Source organism: Haliotis rubra, unplaced genomic scaffold (assembly GCF_003918875.1).
Source record: "Haliotis rubra isolate DU_JTF1 unplaced genomic scaffold, ASM391887v1 Scf1134, whole genome shotgun sequence".
Taxonomy (NCBI): domain Eukaryota; kingdom Metazoa; phylum Mollusca; class Gastropoda; order Lepetellida; family Haliotidae; genus Haliotis; species Haliotis rubra.
In genome coordinates, this window is record NW_025765042.1 from 252,416 (window position 1) to 277,949 (window position 25,534).

At 48.0% G+C, this 25,534-nt stretch overlaps 1 protein-coding gene across 1 annotated transcript in view; it reads left to right on the top strand.

The window, feature by feature from the left end:
• Positions 1-10,165, top strand: part of LOC124292144 — a 57,785-nt gene extending 47,620 nt beyond the window's left edge. The window contains exons 67-69 of the mRNA XM_046729196.1: positions 7,995-8,172; positions 8,655-8,769; positions 9,971-10,165. Of these exons, the coding sequence (XP_046585152.1) occupies positions 7,995-8,172; positions 8,655-8,769; positions 9,971-10,097 (420 nt within the window). The 3' untranslated portion in view covers positions 10,098-10,165. The remainder of the gene's footprint in view (positions 1-7,994; positions 8,173-8,654; positions 8,770-9,970) is intronic.
• Positions 10,166-25,534: the final 15,369 nt, after the last annotated feature.

Sequence of the window (25,534 nt, forward strand, 5' to 3'; positions counted from 1 at the left end):
CAACAAGGAACTGCCGTGTAGACTGACATAATCACCCTCAGAGATGAACTGTAATACTGAGACATGTAGACAACAAAGGAACTGCCGTGTAGACTGACATAATCACCCTCAGAGATGAACTGTAATACTGAGACATGTAGACAACAAGGGAACTGCCGTGTAGACTGACATAATCACCCTCAGAGATGAACTGTAATACTGAGACATGTAGACAACAAGGGAACTGCCGTGTAGACTGACATAATCACCCTCAGAGATGAACTGTAATACTGAGACATGTAGACAACAAGGGAACTGCCGTGTAGACTGACATAATCACCCTCAGAGATGAACTGTAATACTGAGACATGTAGACAACAAGGAACTGCCGTGTAGACTGACATAATCACCCTCAGAGATGAACTGTAATACTGAGACATGTAGACAACAAGGAACTGCCGTGTAGACTGACATAATCACCCTCAGAGATGAACTGTAATACTGAGACATGTAGACAACAAGGGAACTGCCGTGTAGACTGACATAATCACCCTCAGAGATGAACTGTAATACTGAGACATGTAGACAACAAGGGAACTGCCGTGTAGACTGACATAATCACCCTCAGAGATGAACTGTAATACTGAGACATGTAGACAACAAGGGAACTGCCGTGTAGACTGACATAATCACCCTCAGAGATGAACTGTAATACTGAGACATGTAGACAACAAGGGAACTGCCGTGTAGACTGACATAATCACCTTCAGAGATGAACTGTAATACTGAGACATGTAGACAACAAGGGAACTGCCGTGTAGACTGACATAATCACCCTCAGAGATGAACTGTAATACTGAGACATGTAGACAACAAGGGAACTGCCGTGTAGACTGACATAATCACCTTCAGAGATGAACTGTAATACTGAGACATGTAGACAACAAGGGAACTGCCGTGTAGACTGACATAATCACCTTCAGAGATGAACTGTAATACTGAGACATGTAGACAACAAGGGAACTGCCGTGTAGACTGACATAATCACCTTCAGAGATGAACTGTAATACTGAGACATGTAGACAACAAGGGAACTGCCGTGTAGACTGACATAATCACCTTCAGAGATGAACTGTAATACTGAGACATGTAGACAACAAGGGAACTGCCGTGTAGACTGACATAATCCCCCTCAGAGATGAACTGTAATACTGAGACATGTAGACAACAAGGAACTGCCGTGTAGACTGACATAATCACCCTCAGAGATGAACTGTAATACTGAGACATGTAGACAACAAGGAACTGCCGTGTAGACTGACATAATCACCCTCAGAGATGAACTGTAATACTGAGACATGTAGACAACAAGGAACTGCCGTGTAGACTGACATAATCACCTTCAGAGATGAACTGTAATACTGAGACATGTAGACAACAAGGAACTGCCGTGTAGACTGACATAATCACCCTCAGAGATGAACTGTAATACTGAGACATGTAGACAACAAGGAACTGCCGTGTAGACTGACATAATCACCCTCAGAGATGAACTGTAATACTGAGACATGTAGACAACAAGGAACTGCCGTGTAGACTGACATAATCACCCTCAGAGATGACCTGTAATACTGAGACATGTAGACAACAAGGAACTGCCGTGTAGACTGACATAATCACCCTCAGAGATGAACTGTAATACTGAGACATGTAGACAACAAGGGAACTGCCGTGTAGACTGACATAATCACCTTCAGAGATGAACTGTAATACTGAGACATGTAGACAACAAGGGAACTGCCGTGTAGACTGACATAATCACCTTCAGAGATGAACTGTAATACTGAGACATGTAGACAACAAGGGAACTGCCGTGTAGACTGACATAATCACCTTACGAGATGAACTGTAATACTGAGACATGTAGACAACAAAGGGAACTGCCGTGTAGACTGACATAATCACCCTCAGAGATGAACTGTAATACTGAGACATGTAGACAACAGCGGGAACTGCCGTGTAGACTGACATAATCACCTTCATGGAGATGAACTGTAATGCACAACCCCAAGAACCCCAAGGAAGACAGACAGGAATGAGACACAAGGAATCACGAACGGAAGGCATGAGACAACAAAAAGGAAATAGTCTGGAGGAGAAGAAAAGACAGGAATCACACATAACCCCAAAAGAAAAGACAGGAAAATAACCCATGCATGCACACAGGAACACACAGGAAACAGATAGTCTTGAATGGACACCCAGTGGAAATGGAGGAACAAACAGAGGTGGTGGAAGGAACATGGAAGGAGGAACAAAGAAAAGGAAGGACAAAGGAAGAGAAGGAAAATATGGAATGGAAGGAGGAAATCAAGGAAGGAAATGGTCCCATGGACACGAGACAGTCCCTGGGTGGCATGGACAACAGGCACGAATCCTGTGGGGAGGAACATGAGACACCCAGTGGACACAGAGACAGACACAGCACAGCATGGAATCCCAGACAGAATCCCACATGAGACAAAGACAGCACACAGGCCCTGAATAGCATGGCCCAGCACAAGGAATCCCAGTGGCATGAGGAATATGGACATAGCATGAGAAAAAGATAACGGAAAAATAGGCCCAGTGGAGAAAAGGAATCAAGAGAGGAAACAAGAGAGTGGTGGAGAATAGCATGGATAACAAAGAGAGGTGGAAGGAATGAAAGAGAAAAGGAAGGTGGAAGGAAAAGGAAAGAGAAACAAGAGAACTTGGTGGAGAATAGCATGATATAGCATAACGTTATATGTAACAGATAGTCCATGGGTGGGGAGAATAGCATGATATAGCATAACGTTATATGTCACAGATAGTCCTTGGGTGGGGAGAATAGCATGATATAGCATAACGTTATATGTCACATATAGTACACAGGTGGGGAAGATGGAATAGCACATGATAGTGGTGGCATAACGTTATATGGAAGGAATAGTCCAGGGAAATGGAAAGGTGCCCTGTTAAATGAAGGAAATGGTTAATGTGGACACAGAGGGATGTCTATGAAAGTACAGGGTGCCCTGTTGGACAAAGGTGGTAGGAAATGGTGGAAGATGAAGGGTCAATGGAAATATACAAGATGGAATGTTTACAAGGGAAGACGTTAATGTGTAACGGAGAATGTCTATGGGGGTACAGGTGCCCTGTTTACAAGGAAGACGTTAATGGACGACTAATGTCTATGGGTGTACAGGTGAAATGTTTACATGGAAAGACGTTAATGTGTGTGACGAATGTCTATGGGTGCACAGGCGTCTCCGTTTACAAGGAGAAGACGCCGGAATGTGTGACTAATGTCTATGGGTGTATTGCGGTGCCCCAGGTTTCCATAGGAAGACGTTCATGCGTGATCGACGGTTCTATGGCAGCATATGGTGCCCGCTGTTTACAAGGAAGATGCCACGTGAACGACTAATGTCTATGGGTGTACAGGTGTCCTGTTCACAAGGAAGACGTTAATGTGTAACGAATGTCTATGGGTGTACAGGTGCCCTGTTTACAAGGAAAGACGTTAATGTGTGACTAATGTCTATGGGTGTACCCGGTGCCCTGTTTACAAGGAGAAGACGTTAATGTGTGACTAATGTCTATGGGTGTACAAGGTGCCCTGTTTACAAGGAGAAGACGTTAATGTGTAACGAATGTCCTATGGGTGTACAGGTGCCCTGTTTACAAAGGGGAAGACGTTAATGTGTGACTAATGTCTATGGGTGTACAGGTGCCCTGTTTACAAGGAAGGCATTAAGACGTTAAGGTGTAGGTGCCCTGTTTACAAGGAGAAGACGTTAATGTGTGACTAATGTCCATGGGTGTACAAGGTGCCCTGTTTACAAGGAAGACGTTAATGTGTAACGAATGTCTATGGGTGTACAGGTGCCCTGTTTACAAGGGAAGACGTTAATGTGTGACTAATGTCTATGGGTGTACAGGTGCCCTGTTTACAAGGAAGACGTTAATGTGTAACGAATGTCTATGGGTGTACAGGTTGCCTGTTTCTATGGGTGTACATGGTGTGTACAGGTGCCCTGTTTACAAGGGAAGACGTTAATGTGTGACTAATGTCTATGGGTGTACAGGTGCCCTGTTTACAAGGGAAGACGTTAATGTGTGACTAATGTCTATGGGTGTACAGGTGCCCCTGTTTACAAGGAAGACGTTAATGTGTACAAAGGAAGACTAATGTGTCTATGGGTGTACAGGTGCCCTGTTTACAAGGAAGACGTTAATGTGTGACTAATGTCTATGGGTGTATAGGTGCCCTGTTTTACAAAGGAAGACGTTAATGTGTAACGAATGTCTATGGGTGTACAGGTGCCCTGTTTACAAGGAAGACGTTAATGTGTGACTAATGTCTATGGGTGTACAGGTGCCCTGTTTACAAGGAAGACGTTAATGTGTGACTAATGTCTATGGGTGTACAGGTGCCCTGTTTACAAGGAAGACGTTAATGTGTGACTAATGTCTATGGGTGTACAGGTGCCCTGTTTACAAGGAAGACGTTAATGTGTGACTAATGTCTATGGGTGTACAGGTGCCCTGTTTACAAGGAAGACGTTAATGTGTGACTAATGTCTATGGGTGTACAGGTGCCCTGTTTACAAGGAAGACGTTAATGTGTGACTAATGTCTATGGGTGTACAGGTGCCCTGTTTACAAGGAAGACGTTAATGTGTGACTAATGTCTATGGGTGTACAGGTGCCCTGTTTACAAGGAAGACGTTAATGTGTGACTAATGTCTATGGGTGTACAGGTGCCCTGTTTACAAGGAAGACGTTAATGTGTGACTAATGTCTATGGGTGTACAGGTGCCCTGTTTACAAGGAAGACGTTAATGTGTGACTAATGTCTATGGGTGTACAGGTGCCCTGTTTACAAGGAAGACGTTAATGTGTGACTAATGTCTATGGGACTAATGTACAGGTGCCCTGTTTACAAGGAAGACGTTAATGTGTGACTAATGTCTATGGGTGTACAGGTGCCCTGTTTACAAGGAAGACGTTAATGTGTGACTAATGTCTATGGGTGTACAGGTGCCCTGTTTACAAGGAAGACGTTAATGTGTGACTAATGTCTATGGGTGTACAGGTGCCCTGTTTACAAGGAAGACGTTAATGTGTGACTAATGTCTATGGGTGTACAGGTGCCCTGTTTACAAGGAAGACGTTAATGTGTGACTAATGTCTATGGGTGTACAGGTGCCCTGTTTACAAGGAAGACGTTAATGTGTGACTAATGTCTATGGGTGTACAGGTGCCCTGTTTACAAGGAAGACGTTAATGTGTGACTAATGTCTATGGGTGTACAGGTGCCCTGTTTACAAGGAAGACGTTAATGTGTGACTAATGTCTATGGGTGTACAGGTGCCCCCTGTTTACAAGGAAGAAGACGTTAATGTGTGACTAATGTCTATGGGTGTACAGGTGCCCTGTTTACAAGGAAGACGTTAATGTGTGACTAATGTCTATGGGTGTACAGGTGCCCTGTTTACAAGGAAGACGTTAATGTGTGACTAATGTCTATGGGTGTACAGGTGCCCTGTTTACAAGGAAGACGTTAATGTGTGTGACTAATGTCTATGGGTGTACAGGTGCCCTGTTTACAAGGAAGACGTTAATGTGTAACGAATGTCTATGGGTGTACAGGTGCCCTGTTTACAAGGAAGACGTTAATGTGTGACTAATGTCTATGGGTGTACAGGTGCCCTGTTTACAAGGAAGACGTTAATGTGTGACTAATGTCTATGGGTGTACAGGTGCCCTGTTTACAAGGAAGACGTTAATGTGTGACTAATGTCTATGGGTGTACAGGTGCCCTGTTTACAAGGAAGACGTTAATGTGTGACTAATGTCTATGGGTGTACAGGTGCCCTGTTTACAAGGAAGACGTTAATGTGTGACTAATGTCTATGGGTGTACAGGTGCCCTGTTTACAAGGAAGACGTTAATGTGTGACTAATGTCTATGGGTGTACAGGTGCCCTGTTTACAAGGAAGACGTTAATGTGTGACTAATGTCTATGGGTGTACAGGTGCCCTGTTTACAAGGAAGACGTTAATGTGTGACTAATGTCTATGGGTGTACAGGTGCCCTGTTTACAAGGAAGACGTTAATGTGTGACTAATGTCTATGGGTGTACAGGTGCCCTGTTTACAAGGAAGACGTTAATGTGTGACTAATGTCTATGGGTGTACAGGTGCCCTGTTTACAAGGAAGACGAAGACGTTAATGTGTTTACAAGGAAGACGTTAATGTGTGACTAATGTCTATGGGTGTACAGGTGCCCTGTTTACAAGGAAGACGTTAATGTGTGACTAATGTCTATGGGTGTACAGGTGCCCTGTTTACAAGGAAGACGTTAATGTGTGACTAATGTCTATGGGTGTACAGGTGCCCTGTTTACAAGGAAGACGTTAATGTGTGACTAATGTCTATGGGTGTACAGGTGCCCTGTTTACAAGGAAGACGTTAATGTGTGACTAATGTCTATGGGTGTACAGGTGCCCTGTTTACAAGGAAGACGTTAATGTGTGACTAATGTCTATGGGTGTACAGGTGCCCTGTTTACAAGGAAGACGTTAATGTGTGACTAATGTCTATGGGTGTACAGGTGCCCTGTTTACAAGGAAGACGTTAATGTGTGACTAATGTCTATGGGTGTACAGGTGCCCTGTTTACAAGGAAGACGTTAATGTGTGACTAATGTCTATGGGTGTACAGGTGCCCTGTTTACAAGGAAGACGTTAATGTGTGACTAATGTCTATGGGTGTACAGGTGCCCTGTTTACAAGGAAGACGTTAATGTGTGACTAATGTCTATGGGTGTACAGGTGCCCTGTTTACAAGGAAGACGTTAATGTGTGACTAATGTCTATGGGTGTACAGGTGCCCTGTTTACAAGGAAGACGTTAATGTGTGACTAATGTCTATGGGTGTACAGGTGCCCTGTTTACAAGGAAGACGTTAATGTGTGACTAATGTCTATGGGTGTACAGGTGCCCTGTTTACAAGGAAGACGTTAATGTGTGACTAATGTCTATGGGTGTACAGGTGCCCTGTTTACAAGGAAGACGTTAATGTGTGTGTGTACAGGTGAATGTCTATGGGTGTACAGGTGCCCTGTTTACAAGGAAGACGTTAATGTGTGACTAATGTCTATGGGGGTGTTTACAAGGAAACAGGTGCCCTGTTTACAAGGGAAGACGTTAATGTGTGACTAATGTCTATGGGTGTACAGGTGCCCTGTTTACAAGGAAGACGTTAATGTGTGACTAATGTCTATGGGTGTACAGGTGCCCTGTTTACAAGGAAGACGTTAATGTGTGACTAATGTCTATGGGTGTACAGGTGCCCTGTTTACAAGGAAGACGTTAATGTGTGACTAATGTCTATGGGTGTACAGGTGCCCTGTTTACAAGGAAGACGTTAATGTGTGACTAATGTCTATGGGTGTACAGGTGCCCTGTTTACAAGGAAGACGTTAATGTGTGACTAATGTCTATGGGTGTACAGGTGCCCTGTTTACAAGGAAGACGTTAATGTGTGACTAATGTCTATGGGTGTACAGGTGCCCTGTTTACAAGGAAGACGTTAATGTGTGACTAATGTCTATGGGTGTACAGGTGCCCTGTTTACAAGGAAGACGTTAATGTGTGACTAATGTCTATGGGTGTACAGGTGCCCTGTTTACAAGGAAGACGTTAATGTGTGACTAATGTCTATGGGTGTACAGGTGCCCTGTTTACAAGGAAGACGTTAATGTGTAACGAATGTCTATGGGTGTACAGGTGCCCTGTTTACAAGGAAGACGTTAATGTGTGACTAATGTCTATGGGTGTACAGGTGCCCTGTTTACAAGGAAGACGTTAATGTGTAACGAATGTCTATGGGTGTACAGGTGCCCTGTTTACAAGGAAGACGTTAATGTGTGACTAATGTCTATGGGTGTACAGGTGCCCTGTTTACAAGGAAGACGTTAATGTGTGACGAATGTCTATGGGTGTACAGGTGCCCTGTTTACAAGGAAGACGTCTATGTGTAACGAATGTCTATGGGTGTGCAGGTGCCCTGTTTACAAGGACCTCCCGACAGGTTGCAAGATGGTGAAGAAGCCCGGAGAGTGCTGCGCCAAGCCCAACTGTACCGGCCCAGGAGGGGGTAAACAGCACACTCCTCACGTTTGGAAAGAATAGCTTAATGTCATTAAAACATCTGACTTAAAATTAAGTTTTAATTGAGCTGATCCCGGTAGATCCAGAAGAACGCATTTGTGGGTAATATACTAAATGTTGTAATATCATGTTATATATAAAGCATATATAGTGCGCATAGCAGTCATTAAATCCGTTGCACATGCATTTTGTACATATACATACTGGTAGAAAGATACCTGTGAATGTGCATAACGGATGCACACGTCTATATAGACAGGCTACTGTAATATAATTATGTACAGGCTAGCGTGAATTACTTGCAACCATGTGTTGTACAACTTAACTTCATTTAACTACAACGTAGCTAATGTTGGTAAATAACCAGAAATCAACAACTATGTAGATTGTACAATTCTATGCTTAAAACATAATAACTTTGGGGCATACATACATGTACATTTAATAGTGTTTCCTGTCGTCCTTCAGCCTCGTGCCTATACAAAGGAAATTACTACACCCAAGGCCAGACCTGGGAAGACGGCTGTGACTTCAAATGCAAGTGTGTGGACGCCAGCAAGGGCTACTACCAGTGTGATCTCAAGTAAGTCCAGCCATCCATCTGGCAGATGAATAACATCATTATACCAGTAATACATAACCTGTGTTTAGGCGACAGTATTGTTGGTATTAACATGTATTCAGTGTTGATATCACATTTTGATCTGTCTGTATGTACATGTAATGTGGAGCCAGTGTTGATATCGCACTGTCAACTGTACGTATGTGGGTGTAATGTGGAGCCAGTGTTGATATCGTACTGTGAACTGTACGTATGTAGGTGTAATGTGGAGCCACTGTTGATATCGCACTGTCAACTGTACGTATGTAGGTGTAATGTGGAGCCAGTGTTGATATCGTACTGTGAACTGTACGTATGTGGGTGTAATGTGGAGCCAGTGTTGATATCGTACTGTGAACTGTACGTATGTGGGTGTAATGTGGAGCCAGTGTTGATATCGTACTGTCAACTGTACGTATGTGGGTGTAATGTGGAGCCAGTGTTGATATCGTACTGTCAACTGTACGTATGTAGATGTAATGTGGAGCCACTGTTGATATTGTACTGTCAACTGTACGTATGTAGATGTAATGTGGAGCCAGTGTTGATATCGTACTGTGAACTGTACGTATGTGGGTGTAATGTGGAGCTAGTGTTGATATCGCACTGTGAACTGTGCGTATGTGGGTATACTGTAGAGCCAGTGTTGATATCGTATTGTCAACTGTACGTATGTTGGTGTAATGTGGAGCAAGTGTTGATATCGTACTGTGACCTGTACGTATGTGGGTGTAATGTCGAGCCAGTGTTTATATCGCACTGTGAACTGTAGTATGTGGGTGTAATGTGGAGCCAGTGTTTATATCACATTTTGATCTGTCTGTATGTAGATGTAATGTGGAGCCAGTGTTGATATCGTACTGTCCACTGTACGTATGTGGGTGTAATGTGGAGCCAGTGTTGATGTCGTACTGTCAACTGTACGTATGTTGGTGTAATGTGGAGCCAGTGTTGATATCGTACTGTCAACTGTACGTATGTGGGTGTAATGTGGAGCCATCGTTGATATCGGACTGTGAACTGTACGTATGTGGGTGTAATGTGGAGCCAGTGTTGATATCGCACTGTGAACTGTGCGTATGTGGGTGTAATGTGGAGCCAGTGTTGATATCGTACTGTCAACTGTCCATGTTGAGATGTTATCCATGTAGTGTGGAACTGATGTATATTGTCGGTATTGCAGGTGTCTCCAGTGGCAACTACCCAAGGTGTGCAGTATGTTGGCACCTCCTGCCGGCAAGTGCTGTCCCGTCCCCCACTGCCCCGACGGATATGTTATCAACTACCCGCCCAATTACGTGCAGGAGTAGGCCGACCTCACCAAGTGTAGTCTACTGTACATACCATTTTTGATAAAAGTGAAAAACGTTTGAAAAGACTACTGCTTTTTAGTTTTCAATTATACTCACATACTGACATACAACCACTGTGTGCACACGAGCTGTCTCCAGCCCCAAATGCTCATGCTACTTGCCTTGACAATAATCCCTTACTGGGGATATCTGACCAACCCGTACAGACTCCAGGCAAGAACATCCGGTAACCTATGCATGTTGTCACTATCCTCTCATCCATACAGGGCACGCTCTCTACCTCCACACTATCCCTCTCATCCATACAGGGCACGGTTCTACCTCCCACACTATCCTCTCTCATCCATACAGGGCACTATCCTCTCTCTACCTCCCACACTATCCTCTCATCCATACAGGGCAATCTCTACCTCCACACTATCCTCTCATCCATGCAGGGCATGCTCTACCTCCACACATCTATCCTCTCATCCATGCAGGGCACACTCTCTCTACCTCCCACACTATCCTCTCATCCATACAGGGCATGGCTCTACCTCCCACACTATCCTCTCATCCATACAGGGCACAGTCTCTCTACCTCCCACACTATCCCTTCCTCTCATCCATACAGGGCACGGCTCTACCTAACACACTATCCTCTCATCCATATAGGCACGTCTCTCTACTCTAACACACTATCTCTCTCATCCATACAGGGCACAGCTCTACCTCCCACACTATCCTCTCATCCATACAGGGCAATGGCTCTACCTCCCACACTATCCTCTCATCCATACAGGGCACATGCTCTCCTCCCACACTATCCTCCATCCATACAGGGCACGTCTCTACTTCCTACACTCATCTCATCCATGCAGGGCACAGCTCTACCTCCCCACACTATCCTCTCATCCATACAGGGCACGTCTCTACCTCCCACACTATCCTCTCATCCATACAGGGTACAGCTCTACCTCCCACACTATCCTCTCATCCATACAGGGCACGTCTCTACCTCTCCCACACTATCCTCTCATCCATACAGGGCACAGCTCTCTACCTCCCACACTATCCTCTCATCCATATAGGGCACAGCTCTACCTCCCACACTATCCTCTCATCCATACAGGGCACTGCTCTCTACTTCTCCCACACTATCCTCTCATCCATGCAGGGCACAGCGTCTCTACCTCCCACACTATCCTCTCATCCATACAGGGGGCTCTCTCCCACACTATCCTCTCTACCTCCCACACTATCCTCTCATCCATACAGGGCACAGTCTCTACCTCCCACACTATCCTCTCATCCATACAGGGCACAGCTCTACCTCCCACACTATCCTCTCATCCATACAGGGCAATGCCCTCTACCTCCCACACTATCCTCTCTCATCCATACAGGGCACAGCTCTCTACCTCCCACACTATCCTCTCATCCATACAGGGCACAGCTCTACCTCCCACACTATCCTCTCATCCATACAGGGCACAGCTCTACTTCCTCTCCCACACTATCCTCTCATCCATACAGGGCACTGTCTCTACCTCCCACACTATCCTCTCATCCATACAGGGCACTGCTCCACCTCCCACACTATCCTCTCATCCATACAGGGCACAGCTCTACCTCCCACACTATCCTCTCTCATCCATACAGGGCACAGCTCTACTCTCCCACACTATCCTCCTCATCCATACAGGGCACAGCTCTCTACTTCCCACACTATCCTCTCATCCATACAGGGGCAATGTCTCTACCTCCCACACTATCCTCTCATCCATACAGGGCAATGTCTCTACCTCCCACACTATCCTCTCATCCATACAGGGCACAGCTCTACCTCCCACACTATCCTCTCATCCATACAGGGCACTGTTCCACCTCCCACACTATCCTCTCATCCATACAGGGCACGTCTCTACCTCCCACACTATCCTCTCATCCATACAGGGCACATGTCTCTACCTCCCACACTATCCTCTCATCCATACAGGGCACGTCTCCTACCTCCCACACTATCCCTCTCATCCATACAGGGCACGGTCTCTACTCCTCCCACACTATCCTCTCATCCATACAGGGCACGGCTCTACCTCCCACACTATCCCTCTCATCCATACAGGGCACGGCTCTACCTTCCCACACTATCCTCTCATCCATACAGGGCACGGCTCTACCTCCCACACTATCCCCTCTCATCCATACAGGGCACGTCTCTACTTCCCACACTATCCTCTCATCCATACAGGGCACAGCTCTACCTCCCACATACTATCCTCTCATCCATACAGGGCACGGCTCTCTACTCTCCCACACTATCCTCTCATCCATACAGGGCACAGCTTCTACCTCCCACACTATCCTCTCATCCATACAGGGCAGGGTACCTCACACACTATTCTCTCTCTCCATTACAGGGACACACTATCCTCTATCCTCTCATCCATACAGGGCAATGTCTCTACCTCTCCACATCTCTCATCCATACCTATCCTACCTCATCTCTCCCTCCATCCATACAGGGTACATGGCTCTACCTCCCACACTATCCTCTCATCCATACAGGGCACAGCTCCACTTCCCACACACTATCCTCTCATCCATCCATACAGGGCACGTCTCCACCTCCCACACTATCCTCTCTCATCCATACAGGGCACGTCTCTCTACTTCCCACACTATCCTCTCATCCATACAGGGCAATTGCCTCTACCTCCCACACTATCCTCTCATCCATACAGGCACGCCTCCACCTCCCACACTATCCTCTCATCCATACACTCCACCTTTCCCTCATCCACAGGGGCACTCTCTCATCCATACAGGGCACACACTCTCTACCTCCCCACACTATTCCACACCTCTCATCCATACAGGGCACATGCTCTCTACTCTCCCACACTATCCTCTCATCCATACAGGGCATGGCTCTACTCCCTCCCACACTATCCTCATCCAATACAGGGGCACGTCCTCTTCCACCTCCCACACTATCCTCTCATCCATACAGGGCAATGTCTCTCTACCTCCCCACACTATCCTCTCATCCATACAGGCACGGCTCTACCTCCCACACTATCCTCCTCTCATCCATACAGGGCACAGCTCTACTTCCCACACTATCCTCTCATCCATACAGGGCACGGCTCTACCTCCCACACTATCCTCCTCTCATCCATACAGGGCACAGTGCCTCTACTCTCCCACACTATCCTCTCATCCTCCATTCCTCCTCTCTCCATATAGGGCACGTCTCCAGCTCCACTGTCCTGGTCATCCACAGCTCTTACCTCTCCACTATCCATATGGGGCGTCCTTCAGCTCCACTATCCTCTCTCATTCCTTGCTGGGTTTCTTTCCATTGTCCTCATCTCCAGCTCTCACTATCCATCCATGGGGTTTCAGCTCCTGTCACTATCCATCCATACAGCTGGCTCACCTCCACTATTCTCATGCCTGGGGCTCACCTCCACTCTCCTCTCATCCTTCCGTCCTCCACTGTCATCCACACTGTCTCTCTGTCCATCCAGGGGCCTCATTACAGGCTGGCTCACCTCACTGTCCATGTCATCCAGCTCCATGTCTGTCCACGGGGCGTCACTGTCCACGTTCCTGGGTCTATCCATGGGTCTGTCACTGTCCGTGTCCATGCTGTCCTCCATTGCAGGGCTGTCCATACAGGGGCGGCTCTTCCATTGGGGCTTCCATTGCACGTCCTCCACTGTCCATACAGGGGCTGGCTCTCATCCATGCAGGGGCTGTCCTCCACTGTTCTCTCGTCCGTGGGGCTGTCCATCGTCGCCAGGGCCTCCACTGTCTTCACGTTGGCTTGTCCGTCCATACAGGGGCGGCTGCCTCCACTGTCCATGCAGGGGCTGGCTCCACTGTCCCTCCGTCCGTCTCTGTCCGTCTGTCCTCGTCCGTACCTCTCGTCCGTACGGGCTGGCTCTGCCTCCACTGTCCTCTCGTCCATGCCTCCACGTCGCCTGGGGCTCCACTGTCCTCGTCCGCTGGGGCTCTGCCTCACTGTCCTCGTGTCTTTGGGGCGTCTCCATTCCACTGTCCTCCGCATGCCGGTCGTCCTTCCTGGGCAGCTGGGGCGCCGGTCCGCCGGCCTGGGGCGTCTCCGTACCGGTTACAGGGGCAGCTGGGGCTGTCCTCGTCCTTCTCGTACCTCCGCTGTCCACGTCCGTACGGGGCGTCTCTGTCCGTACGGGGACGTCTCCACTGTCCTCATACGGGCTGTCGTGCGGTTCCACTGTCCTCGTCCGTACCGTTCCACCTCCGTGTCCTCGTCCGTATACGGGTTATCCGGCTCCACTGTCTCGTCCGGGTTGTCCTGTCGTCCATATAGGGGCGTCTCCACTGTCCTCGTCCATTGGCTGTCCTCGTCCGTTCCGTTGTCCTGTCGTCCGCCTGGGGCGTGTCTCCACTCGTCCAGTGGGGCTGTCCACTGTCTCGTCCGCCACGGGGCCGGCTGTCCGTCCATACGGGGCCTGTCCGTACAGGGGCCGGGTCTACTGTCCTCTGTCGTGGGGCACAGTTCACTGTCTCGTCCGGTTCCTTCCACTGTCCTCCGTCCGTCTACCTCCTGTCCTCTCGTCCGTTCCTCGTCCATCCCAGGATTCTCTCATCCATTTCCTTCTACCTCCTCATCCATTTCAGCTCTACCTCACTATCCCTCTCATCCATCTCCATATCCTCCTTCCACCTCCACTATCCTCTCATCCATACAGGCTTCCTTTGTCCTCCATCCATTCTCCACCACTATCCTCATCCATGCCTTCCACTATCCACTTCCACTTCCTCCCCTCCATCCACTTCCTTCTATCCATCCCTTGTCCACTATCCATCCACAGTTCCTTCCTTCTCCTTTGATTCCATTATCCTCCATCTTTTTGTCCACCTACTATCCATCCTGGGCATTCCACCTCCAGACTCATCCTCCACTATCCTCCTGTTCTTTCCATCCATACTGATTCCTCCACCTGGGGCATGCTCCTCCATCCATGCTCCACTATCCTTTCCATCCATCCACTCCTTCCACCTAAATTTCCACTATCCATACAGTTATCCTCCTCATCCATTTTGGTTCTACTTCCACTGTCCTCCATCCATACCAGGCGTCTCTACCTCCACTGTCCTCATTCACCATTTCCTTCCACTATCCTCTCCATCCATGTTTCCTTCCACCTCCATTCCTCTCATCCATACAGGGGCCTTCCACTCCATTGTCCTCTTTTCTCATCCTTCCTCACACTGTCCTCTCATCCATATTTGGCTCTGCCTCCACTGTCCTTGTCCTCCTGGCTCCTCCACTGTCCTCTCCATCCATTTTGGGGCTCACCTCCTTGTCCTCTCCGTCCATGTGCGTCTCCTTGTCCTCTCGTCCGTGCCACTGTCCACTCTCGTCCGGCCTGGGGCCTGGCTCTGTCTCCATCCGTCTGTCTGTCTCATCCTTTGGCTCACTGTCCTCGTCCGTGCCGTCTTCTCGTCCGTCTCCACTGTCCTCTGTGTCCATGCCACTGTCCGCCTGTGCCTGCCACTGTTCTTTCGTCCATACTGGGGCGTTCCATGTCTCGTCCATGGGGTCTCCGGCTCCACTGTCCTTTTGGGGCGTCCGCCTGGGGCGGTTGTCCATGTCCGCCTGGGGCCGTCTCCGGCTCCACTGTCCTCGTCCATTTTGGGGCTCACTGCCACTGTCACTCCATTTTGGGGCGTTCCACACTCCATTGTCCTCATCCATGCATGGCTCCTGTGTCCTCATCAATGCAGGGGCTGGCTCACTCCACTGTCCGTCCGGGCCGGCTCCACCTTCCTCATTTTGGGTCCTGCCTCCACTGTCCTCGTCCGCCTGGGGCTGTCCGCCTGGGGCTGTCCACTGTCCTCCTGGTCCGTGGGGCTGGTTTCCTTCCATCCGCCTGGGGCTGGCTGGCTCACGGTTCGTTGGCTCCATCCGTACCGGTTCATTCCTTCCACTATCCATACGGGGCGTACTATTCTCGTCCGTACAGGGCGTCTCCTCCATATTACGGGGCACGGTTCTTCCGTCTCGTCCGTGCGGTCGTCCGTGCGGGGCTGTCCTCGTCCGTGGTCTCCTTCCACTGTCCATTACGGGGCTTTTCCTCCACTGTCCTCATTCATTTGGCTCACTTCCTCCATCCATGCCAGGGCTTTGGCTCCTTCCTCTTTCATCCATTACAGGGCTGGCTCACCACTCCACACTATCCACTCATCCATACAGGGTTATCCATGCCACTGTCTCTCATCCATACAGGCACGATTCCACCTCCACATTGTCCTCCTCATCCATGCAGGGCATGCTTCCACTGTCCTCCATCCATTTCCACCTCCACTATCCTCTCATCCATTCCTTCACCTCCACACTATCCTCATCCATACAGGGGCACAGCTCTACCTCCACATCCTCCTCATCCATACAGGGCTGTGCGCTCCCTGTCCTTGTCCATGCAGGGGCACAGTTCCTTCCACATCCCCTCCATCCATACAGTTCTTCTTCCTTTCCTCTCATCCACGTCTCTTCACTTCCCAAACTGTCCTCATCCATGCCACTATCCTGTCCATGCAGGGGCTCACCTCCACCCTCGTCCATTTTGGGGCGGCTCACTGTCCTTTTCCATGCGGTGCGGCTATCCTCGTCCATTCACGGGGCGGCTTCCTCGTCCATACGGGGCCGGCTCCGCCTGTGTCCTCTCGTCCATGGGGCGGCTGTCCGTGCGGGGTCTCACCTTCCTCGTGTCCTCTCGTCCGTACGGCTCGTCCGTACGGGTCCTGGGTCATCCATGCCTTCCTCCATGCGGCTACAGGGCCGTTTGTCGTCCATCCATTACGGCTGTCGTCGTGCGTGGGTGCGGCTGTCGTCTCGTCCGTACCGTCCTTCGTCGTCCGTCTGCCTCCACGCTATCCTCTCGTCATAAAGGGGCTGGCTTCCACACTATCCTCGTCCGTGGGGACGTCTCTACCTCCACATTGTCCTCGTCCGTACAGGGGCTGGTTCGTCTCCACGTTATCCTCTCCCACATCCATCCATACCCCTATCCTCTCATCCACGTCTCCACACTATCCTCCATCCATATGTTCCACCTTCCTCATCCATTATCCTCTCCATCCATTTGTCCACTATCCTCTCATCCATGGCTCCACTATCCTTTCCATCCATTTCCACTATCCTCACCTGTCCACCACTATCCGTCCATGCAGGGCGTCTCCACTATCCATCCATTCCACTCCACACTATCCTCCATCCATGCACGTCCACCTTCCACTATCCATCCACAGGGCACGTCCCTTTCCACTATCCTCTCATCCATCTTCCACTATCCATTCCACCTCCACTATCCCTCTCATCCATTTCCTTCTACTATCCTCTCCATCCACCTTTGTCTACCTCCACTATCCTCCATCCATGCTTCAGTTCCTCTCCACTATCCTCTCATCCATTCAGTTCTTCCATCCATGTTTGTCTCCTCCACTATCCTCTCATCCATGTTTCCACTATCCTCTCATCCACCTCCATCCTACATCCATACAGGCTTCCTTCCTCCATTATCCTCTCCATCCACTTCCTTCCTACTATCCACTCTCATCCATATTTCCTCCACTATCCTCTTATCCTTCAGCTCCACTATCCATTACAGGGCATTCCTCCACTATCCTCTCCATCCACCACGTCTCCACTCTCATCCACTTCCTTCCTCCTGTCCACCCTCCCTCATCCATTTTGGTCTCCACTATCCTCCTCATCCTTCCAGGGCACAGCTCTTCCACACTATCACTCTCATCCCTGCCTATCCATTTCCTCCATTCCTTCTCCTTTCCTGTCCATATAAAGGGCCACGCTCTTCTTCCTCCTTCCATTCTCCATGGCTGGTCCATTCCTTTCCATGTCCTGTGGCTCCATCCATACAGGTTCAAGTGTCCATGGGGCTGGTTTCCTTCCACTGGGGCTCCTTGGTGTCCTTCCTGATTCTCTCGTCCGTGCAGGGTTGTCACTCTGGGTTGATCCTTCCACAGTCCACTCTGTTCCTCCATACTGTCCTCCTCGTCCTTGGGGCTCACTGTCCGTCCGTGCCGGTTCTTCCACACTGTCCATTTTGGGGCTCCTTCCACTGCTCTCCATTGCGGTCCTCTCGTCTGTGCCGGTCCTCTCATCCATGCAGGCTGGCTTTCCACCTCCATATTCCTCTCATTCCATGCAGGGCGTCTCCTTCCATACCCGGTCCGTCTGTCCTCATCCATGCCGGGGCTGGTTCTACCTCCACACTGTCCTCTCGTTCATGCCGGGTTGGCTCTGTCCATCCATGCGGGCTGGCTCTGCACTGTTCTCCATTGCGGGGCGTCTCATATCCTCCATCCTGGGGCTCTTCCATCCGCCTGGGGCACCTCCGTGCCTTCCATGTCCTCGTCCGTGCCGGTTTCCTTCCTCGTCCATACGGGGCTGTCCATTTTGGCTCTACCTTCCACATCCTCTCGTCCGTGGGGCTCACCTCCACTTTGTCCTCGTCCGTGCCGGACGTCTCTTCCTCGTCCGTACGGTTGTCCTTCCGTCCGTACGGGGCGGGTTCTACCTCCACTGTCCTCGTTCGTTTAGGGTTGGCTGTCTCGTCCATGCGGTCAGTGGTGTCCTCGTCCATTTTGGCTCCTTCCTCTCGTCCATTCGTCCGTGTCCTCTCGTCAGTACGGCTGTCATCCATCCATACCGTTCGTCTCCATTCCGGCTCGTCGTCGTTGTCGTCCGTACGTCGTCCGTGGTGTACGGGTCGTTATCCATGCCGTCATTGTCCGGGGTTCGTCTCCGGTGTCACTCGTCCACCGGGCGTTCTCCACCTTCCACGCTCGTCCATCTGGGGCACGGCCATCCTTTTCCATTGCGGCTCACTGTCCACTCCGCGGCTCTGTCTCGTCCGTGGGGCGATCTCACTGTCCTCGTCCATGCGTGGTCATGCGTCCATGCGTCTCCACTGTCACTCGTCTGGGGCCGCGTCTCCACCTTCCTCCGTCCGTACGGGGTTGTCCCTCGTCCGTGCGTCTCGTCCATGCACGGGGCACGTCTCCGCGGCTTCCACGGGGCGTCTCCGCCTTCCTCACTACTCTCTCATCCATATAGGTATTGTGCTGCTCTTTGGCTCTCCTCCACCACTATCCTCTCTGATCCATGCAGGCACGCGTCTCCACCTTCCACACTATCCTTGCATCCATAGGGCACGTCTCTACTTTCCACACTATCCTCTCATCCATGCAGGGCACGGCTCTCTACTTCCCACACTATCCCTCTCATCCATGCAGGGTACGGCTCTACCTCCCACACTATCCTCTCATCCATACAGGGAACAGCTCTACCTCTCCCACACTATCCTCTCATCCATGCAGGGCACAGGGTCTCCGCCTTCCACACTATCCTCCTCTATCCATACAGGGCACATCTCTACCTCCCACACTATCCTCTCTCATCCATACAGGGGGCGTCTCTACTTCCCACACTATCCTCTCATCCATACAGGGCACGTCTCTACCTTCCACACTATCCTCTCATCCATGCAGGGGCACTGGCTCTACCTCCCACACTATCCTCTTCTCATCCATGCAGGGCACGTCTCTACTTCTCCCACACTATCCTCTCATCCATGCAGGGCACGGCTCTACTCTCCCACACTATCCTCTCATCCATACAGGGCACAGCTCTACTTCCCACACACTATCCTCTCATCCATGCAGGGCACGTCTCTACCTCCCACACTATCCTCTCATCCATACAGGGCATGGCTCTACTTCCCACACTATCCTCTCATCCATGCAGGGCACGTCTCTACCTCCCACACTATCCTCTCATCCATACAGGGCACGGCTCTACTTCCCACACTATCCTCTCATCCATACAGTGCACGGCTCTAGTTCCCACACTATCCTCTCATCCATACAGGGCATGGCTCCACTTCCCACACTATCCTCTCATCCATACAGGGCACGTCTCTACCTCCCACACTATCCTCTCATCCATACAGGGCACGGCTCTACTTCCCACACTATCCTCTCATCCATGCAGGGCACAGCTCTACTTCCCAGTGGTGTTCCGATTAGTGAAATAATCCGGAGATTGGTCGCAGTGACTCGACCACACAATCGATCACATTTTCTCATTATTGAACATAAAACGATTTTTGGAACTACTCCTCTATCCTTACAGGGCGGGTGGCCTTGTCCTCTAAAGCGTTTTCTCGTCACGCCGAAGACCAGGGTTCGATTCCCCACATGGGTACAATGTGTGAAGCCCATTTCTGGTGTTCCCCGCCGTGATATTGCTGGAATATTGCTATCCCGGCGTAAATCCAAACTCAGTCACAGTTTTAGTCTTTGAAATATCTGACAATGGAACACATATCTTAGGAAGCTGTCAGGGCCTGAAAACGTGTTTAATTCACTCCACTATCTGAAAAGTCATGACTGAATATTCCTCTAAGACTCCAGGAAGTTTATGTTCATGATATATCAGTCATCAACTTTAAAGTATAAACTTGCATCATGTTATACATCTCTCTAATTACAACCTGGATGGGAAAATCTGATGACGCTAACCAATTTTTTCGATGATTGTTCGTTGGTAATGAAGAAATCTCAATTGTGAGATCATCCTCCAATTCCCAACACTGCTTGCTCTACCTCCCACACTATCCTCTCATCCATACAGGGCACGGCTCTCTACCTCCCACACTATCCTCTCATCCATACAGGGGGCACGGCTCTATTTCTCCCACACTATCCTCTCATCCATACAGGGCACGTCTCTACCTCCCACACTATCCTCTCATCCATACAGGGCACAGCCTCTACTCTCCCACACTATCCTCTCATCCATACAGGGCACAGCTCTACCTCCCACACTATCCTCTCATCCATGCAGGGCACGTCTCTCTATCCTCTCATCCATTTGCCTTACTTCCCACACTATCCTCTCATCCATACAGGGCACGCTCTCTACTTTCCCACACTATCCTCTCATCCATGCAGGGCACGGCTCTACTTCCCACACTATCCTCTCATCTATGCAGGGCACGGTTCTACCTCCCACACTATCCTCTCATCCATACAGGGAACGGCTCTACATCCCACACTATCCTCTCATCCATACAGGGCACGGCTCTACTTCCCACACTATCCTCTCATCCATGCAGGGCACGTCTCCACCTTCCACACTATCCTCTCATCCATACAGGGCACGGCTCTACTTCCAACACTATCCTCTCATCCATGCAGGGCACGGCTCTAGTTCCCACACTATCCTCTCATCCATGCAGGGCACTGTCTCTACCTCCCCACACTATCCTCTCATCCATACAGGGCAATGGCTCTACTCCTCCAACACTATCCTCTCATCCATGCAGGGCATGGCCTCTACTTCCCACACTATCCTTTCTCATCCATGCAGGGCACGGCTCTACTTCCCACACTATCCTCTCATCCATACAGGGCACAGCTCTCTACTCTCCCACACTATCCTCTCATCCATACAGGGGCACGGCTCTACTTCCCACACTATCCTCTCATCCATATAGGGCACGTCTCCACCTTCCACACACTATCCCTCTCATCCATACAGGGGCACGGCTCTACTTCCCACACTATCCTCTCATCTATGCAGGGCACGTCTCAACCTTCCACACTATCCTCTCGTCCATGCAGGGCACGGCTCTACTTCCCACACTATCCTCTCATCCATGCAGGGCACGTCTCTACTTCCCACACTATCCTCTCATCCATGCAGGGCACGGCTCTACCTCCCACACTATCGTCTCATCCATGCATGGTACAGCTCTACCTCCTACACTATCGTCTCATCCATGCAGGGCACGTCGCTACTTCCCACACTATCCTCTCATCCATGCAGGGCACGGCTCTACCTCCCACACTATCCTCTCATCCATAAAGGGCACGGCTCTACTTCCCACACTATCCTCTCATCGCACGGCTCTACTTCCCACACTATCCTCTCATCGCACGGCTCTACCTCCCACACTATCCTCTCATCCATGCAGGGCACGTCTCTACCTCCCACATTATCCTCTCATCCATACAGGGCACGATTCCATCTCCCACATTATCCTCTCATCCACGCAGAGCACGTCTCCACCTTCCACACTATCCTCTCATCCATACAGGGCACGGCTCTACTTCCCACTCTATCCTCTCATCCATGCAGGGCACGGCTCTACTTCCCACACTATCCTCTCATCGCACGGCTCTACTTCCCACACTATCCTCTCATCCATGCAGGGCACGTCTCTACCTCCCACACTATCCTCTCATCCATACAGGGCATGGCTCTACTTCCCACACAATCCTGTCATCCATGCAGGGCACGTCTCTACCTCCCACACTATCCTCTCATCCATATAGGGCACGTCTCCACCTTCCACACTATCCTCTCATCCATGCAGGGCACGGCTCTACTTCCACCACACTATCCTCTCATCCATGCAGGGCACGGCTCTACCTCCCGTACTATCCTCTCATCCATGCAGGGCACGGCTCTACTTTCCACACTATCCTCTCATCCATGCAGGGCGCGGCTCTACTTCCCACACTATCCTCTCATCCATGCAGGGCACGGCTCTACCTCCCACACTATCCTCTCATCTATACAGGGAACGGCTGTTGCGACCAGAACTGGGATACGACCAGAACTGGGATAACTAATATGGAGAATTATACGTCTTACTTTCAACAATGTATTTAATCGACAAACAATTATTAAGATCAAAATCAGCTGCACAACTCGTGTCCTTTATTTTAACTACTGATTGCAAAAAATGCCAATGGCAGCGCTCCATAGTCGATGTCCGCCATAATAGCTAAATATAGCAGCGCAAAAAATGTAGAAACGTGAAACTGAAACGAAATAGAATTCATTTTCATGTGCTTTACTGTAATTACTCTACTAGCTTAAAATAAGTGATGTTCCTGGTTGTGGATGCTGAATTTAGGTGTCAGGTGTTTTTCATTCATTTTGTATTCATAATGATTCATTCATTCCCAGAAATGGTTACTGCTCAACTTGAAATGTGACTTTCTTGCAATATCTAATAATATTTTAAAATATAGCTAATTATTCCTTTTACCAATATATGTATGCCCACAAATAGAGCGAGAAAATATATGATGTGAATGGCATTGGATTTTGATTGTATAGTTTTAATAATTATGCTAATATTTGTAAAAATATAGTAAGTTGTATCTAAATATCGGCAAGCATGGCCATTTTGCAGTGTTTTATGTAATAATACAGTAAATAGTTTCTTTTAAAAGAACGGGGAATAAAAGAAAATTAAATTATGTCATAATTATTTTTTAATGATGTTACATCCATTCTTGATGGGTATGTATGTATAACAATTCGTTTTGGGGATTTAAGTTATTTGTGTTATGCCATTTGTGAGACTATATAAGAGATTGGTATGTTGCTTGGTCATACTTTTCAGAGAATATTTCTTATGAAATACTCGAAAATATACAGGTTCATGTACACATTCATGACACTGTAAAAGAGTGGTGATCTATTATTTACAATGGTAGGGTGTATTCAGTAACACACCATCACACATAATACTCTGCTGATAATGCTGAGTGAAAGGTCCAGTTAAAGTTCTCATCCCAAAAGTTCACATGGCCCCTAAGCAGTTAGTGGCTCCCTTTTTTACAACATGTTTAGCCTCCAAGTAATGTTGTGTTAATATTACTGCTATTAGCATTCAAAATTTGCAAGTAATGATCATTTATAGCTTTCATCATTATTGTGTACATGGAGGCTGTTTGTAACAGACACCAGACATACAAGGCATAATTACTTCAGAATGAAAAAAGTGGGAGAGTTTGTGTCCCAACTCAGGAGGCTATAGAAGAAAAATGATGGTGTTGAAATTATCCGAAAACATTTCTTTAATGTTCCTTTGAAAATCCCCTTTCTGGTCAGCTTGATATAAATGGGAAATTCACTGAGTCCTTCATAGCAGCTTGAACTTGTTATTCCATGCATTGTCATCAATAACATTATATTTGCTGAACTAATTAGAGTTGTCTCCCCTTCACAATTTGGCTTGAAAAGCTCACCTGCTCATTGTGTTAGAAGGCCAAGCAGCTGAAGTTTCTTTGATGACATATTGTTACTGAGATGAAACTGTCAAGGTAAATGATGCCTTCATATTTACTGTTTTGTGTGTAATTTTCCCCAGAAACCAATGCTACCTGATGTGGATATGGTTGTCAGGCTCAATGACTTAGTCATTGTTTAGCATCTTAGTCTCAATGATTGCGTATGTGTGGATGCTTACGATCTCAATAACTGGATTGTCTGGTACAAACTCAGTTATTTACAGATATCATGTAGCTAGAATATTGTGTAGCAACAAACAACAAACAAGCAAAAACAATTTATGCCAGCTTTGGATTGGGGAATTTGTGTGATAAATGTAGTCAAGGAAATTAAAACATGCAATATTGCCCCACTACTTTTAGATTTTGCCCATCGTGTGAAGTATAAGAACCCCAAAGAAAATAATAAATTCCATTAAAATATAGATTTTAAACTTGTTCCACTTCAAACACTTTTGGTTGAGGGAATATAAGTAATACTATTAAACAAATTTCTTAAAATTAGTACTGTAGATCAGCCCAGTGTGCTCTTAAATATGAGCAGCCAAAATGAAATCAGAAGATTCCATTGATTGTAATTTTATGGTGTTATCCCTCTTCTGGTTGAATCTGTATGTATTACACTAATATTGTACAGATTCTCTGAAAATGAGAGATATTGTCCTGTTCAATATTCAGCCCACAATTTTTAAATGTCAGATTATTCTGTTAGTATAAGACTTAGGAGACATTATCCCTCTCCTGGTCAAAGGCAAACAGGATTAAATCAAGTGAACTCTCTTAAAGTTGTACTAATTAATGGCCTATTTGCTTTCATAGTCTGCTTTCTACATGTCTGAAATATGATCTACTATCATCAGATTTCAAAGTTGTTTTCCTTTATCTAATTAAGGGCATATGAATAGTAAAAAATAGTTTAAAAATCTCTAATCATTGGCAATATTGACCTGTTGCATGTAGACTCTGTTTCACAAGTTTCACATATGACTAAATACTATCAACAGCCAAGAGGAATCTTTAGATTCGATAACTGTAATGTTTTAGTCAACTTTACTCAAGCAGATATTGTCACAACTCGGAATAAGAACGCCATAATAATTTTACCAGATAGATATAACATGAACCTAACAGTTGACACACTCACACCCATTCAGCTTGAGTCAAATAACTATCGCCCTTCAAGGGCAGCACGCACAACACACAGTTTAAACACAAATCAAACATTGCACAATCACTGTTTCCCTCAAAATACTAAAGGTTACTACATGCAAATCACTAATAAACTA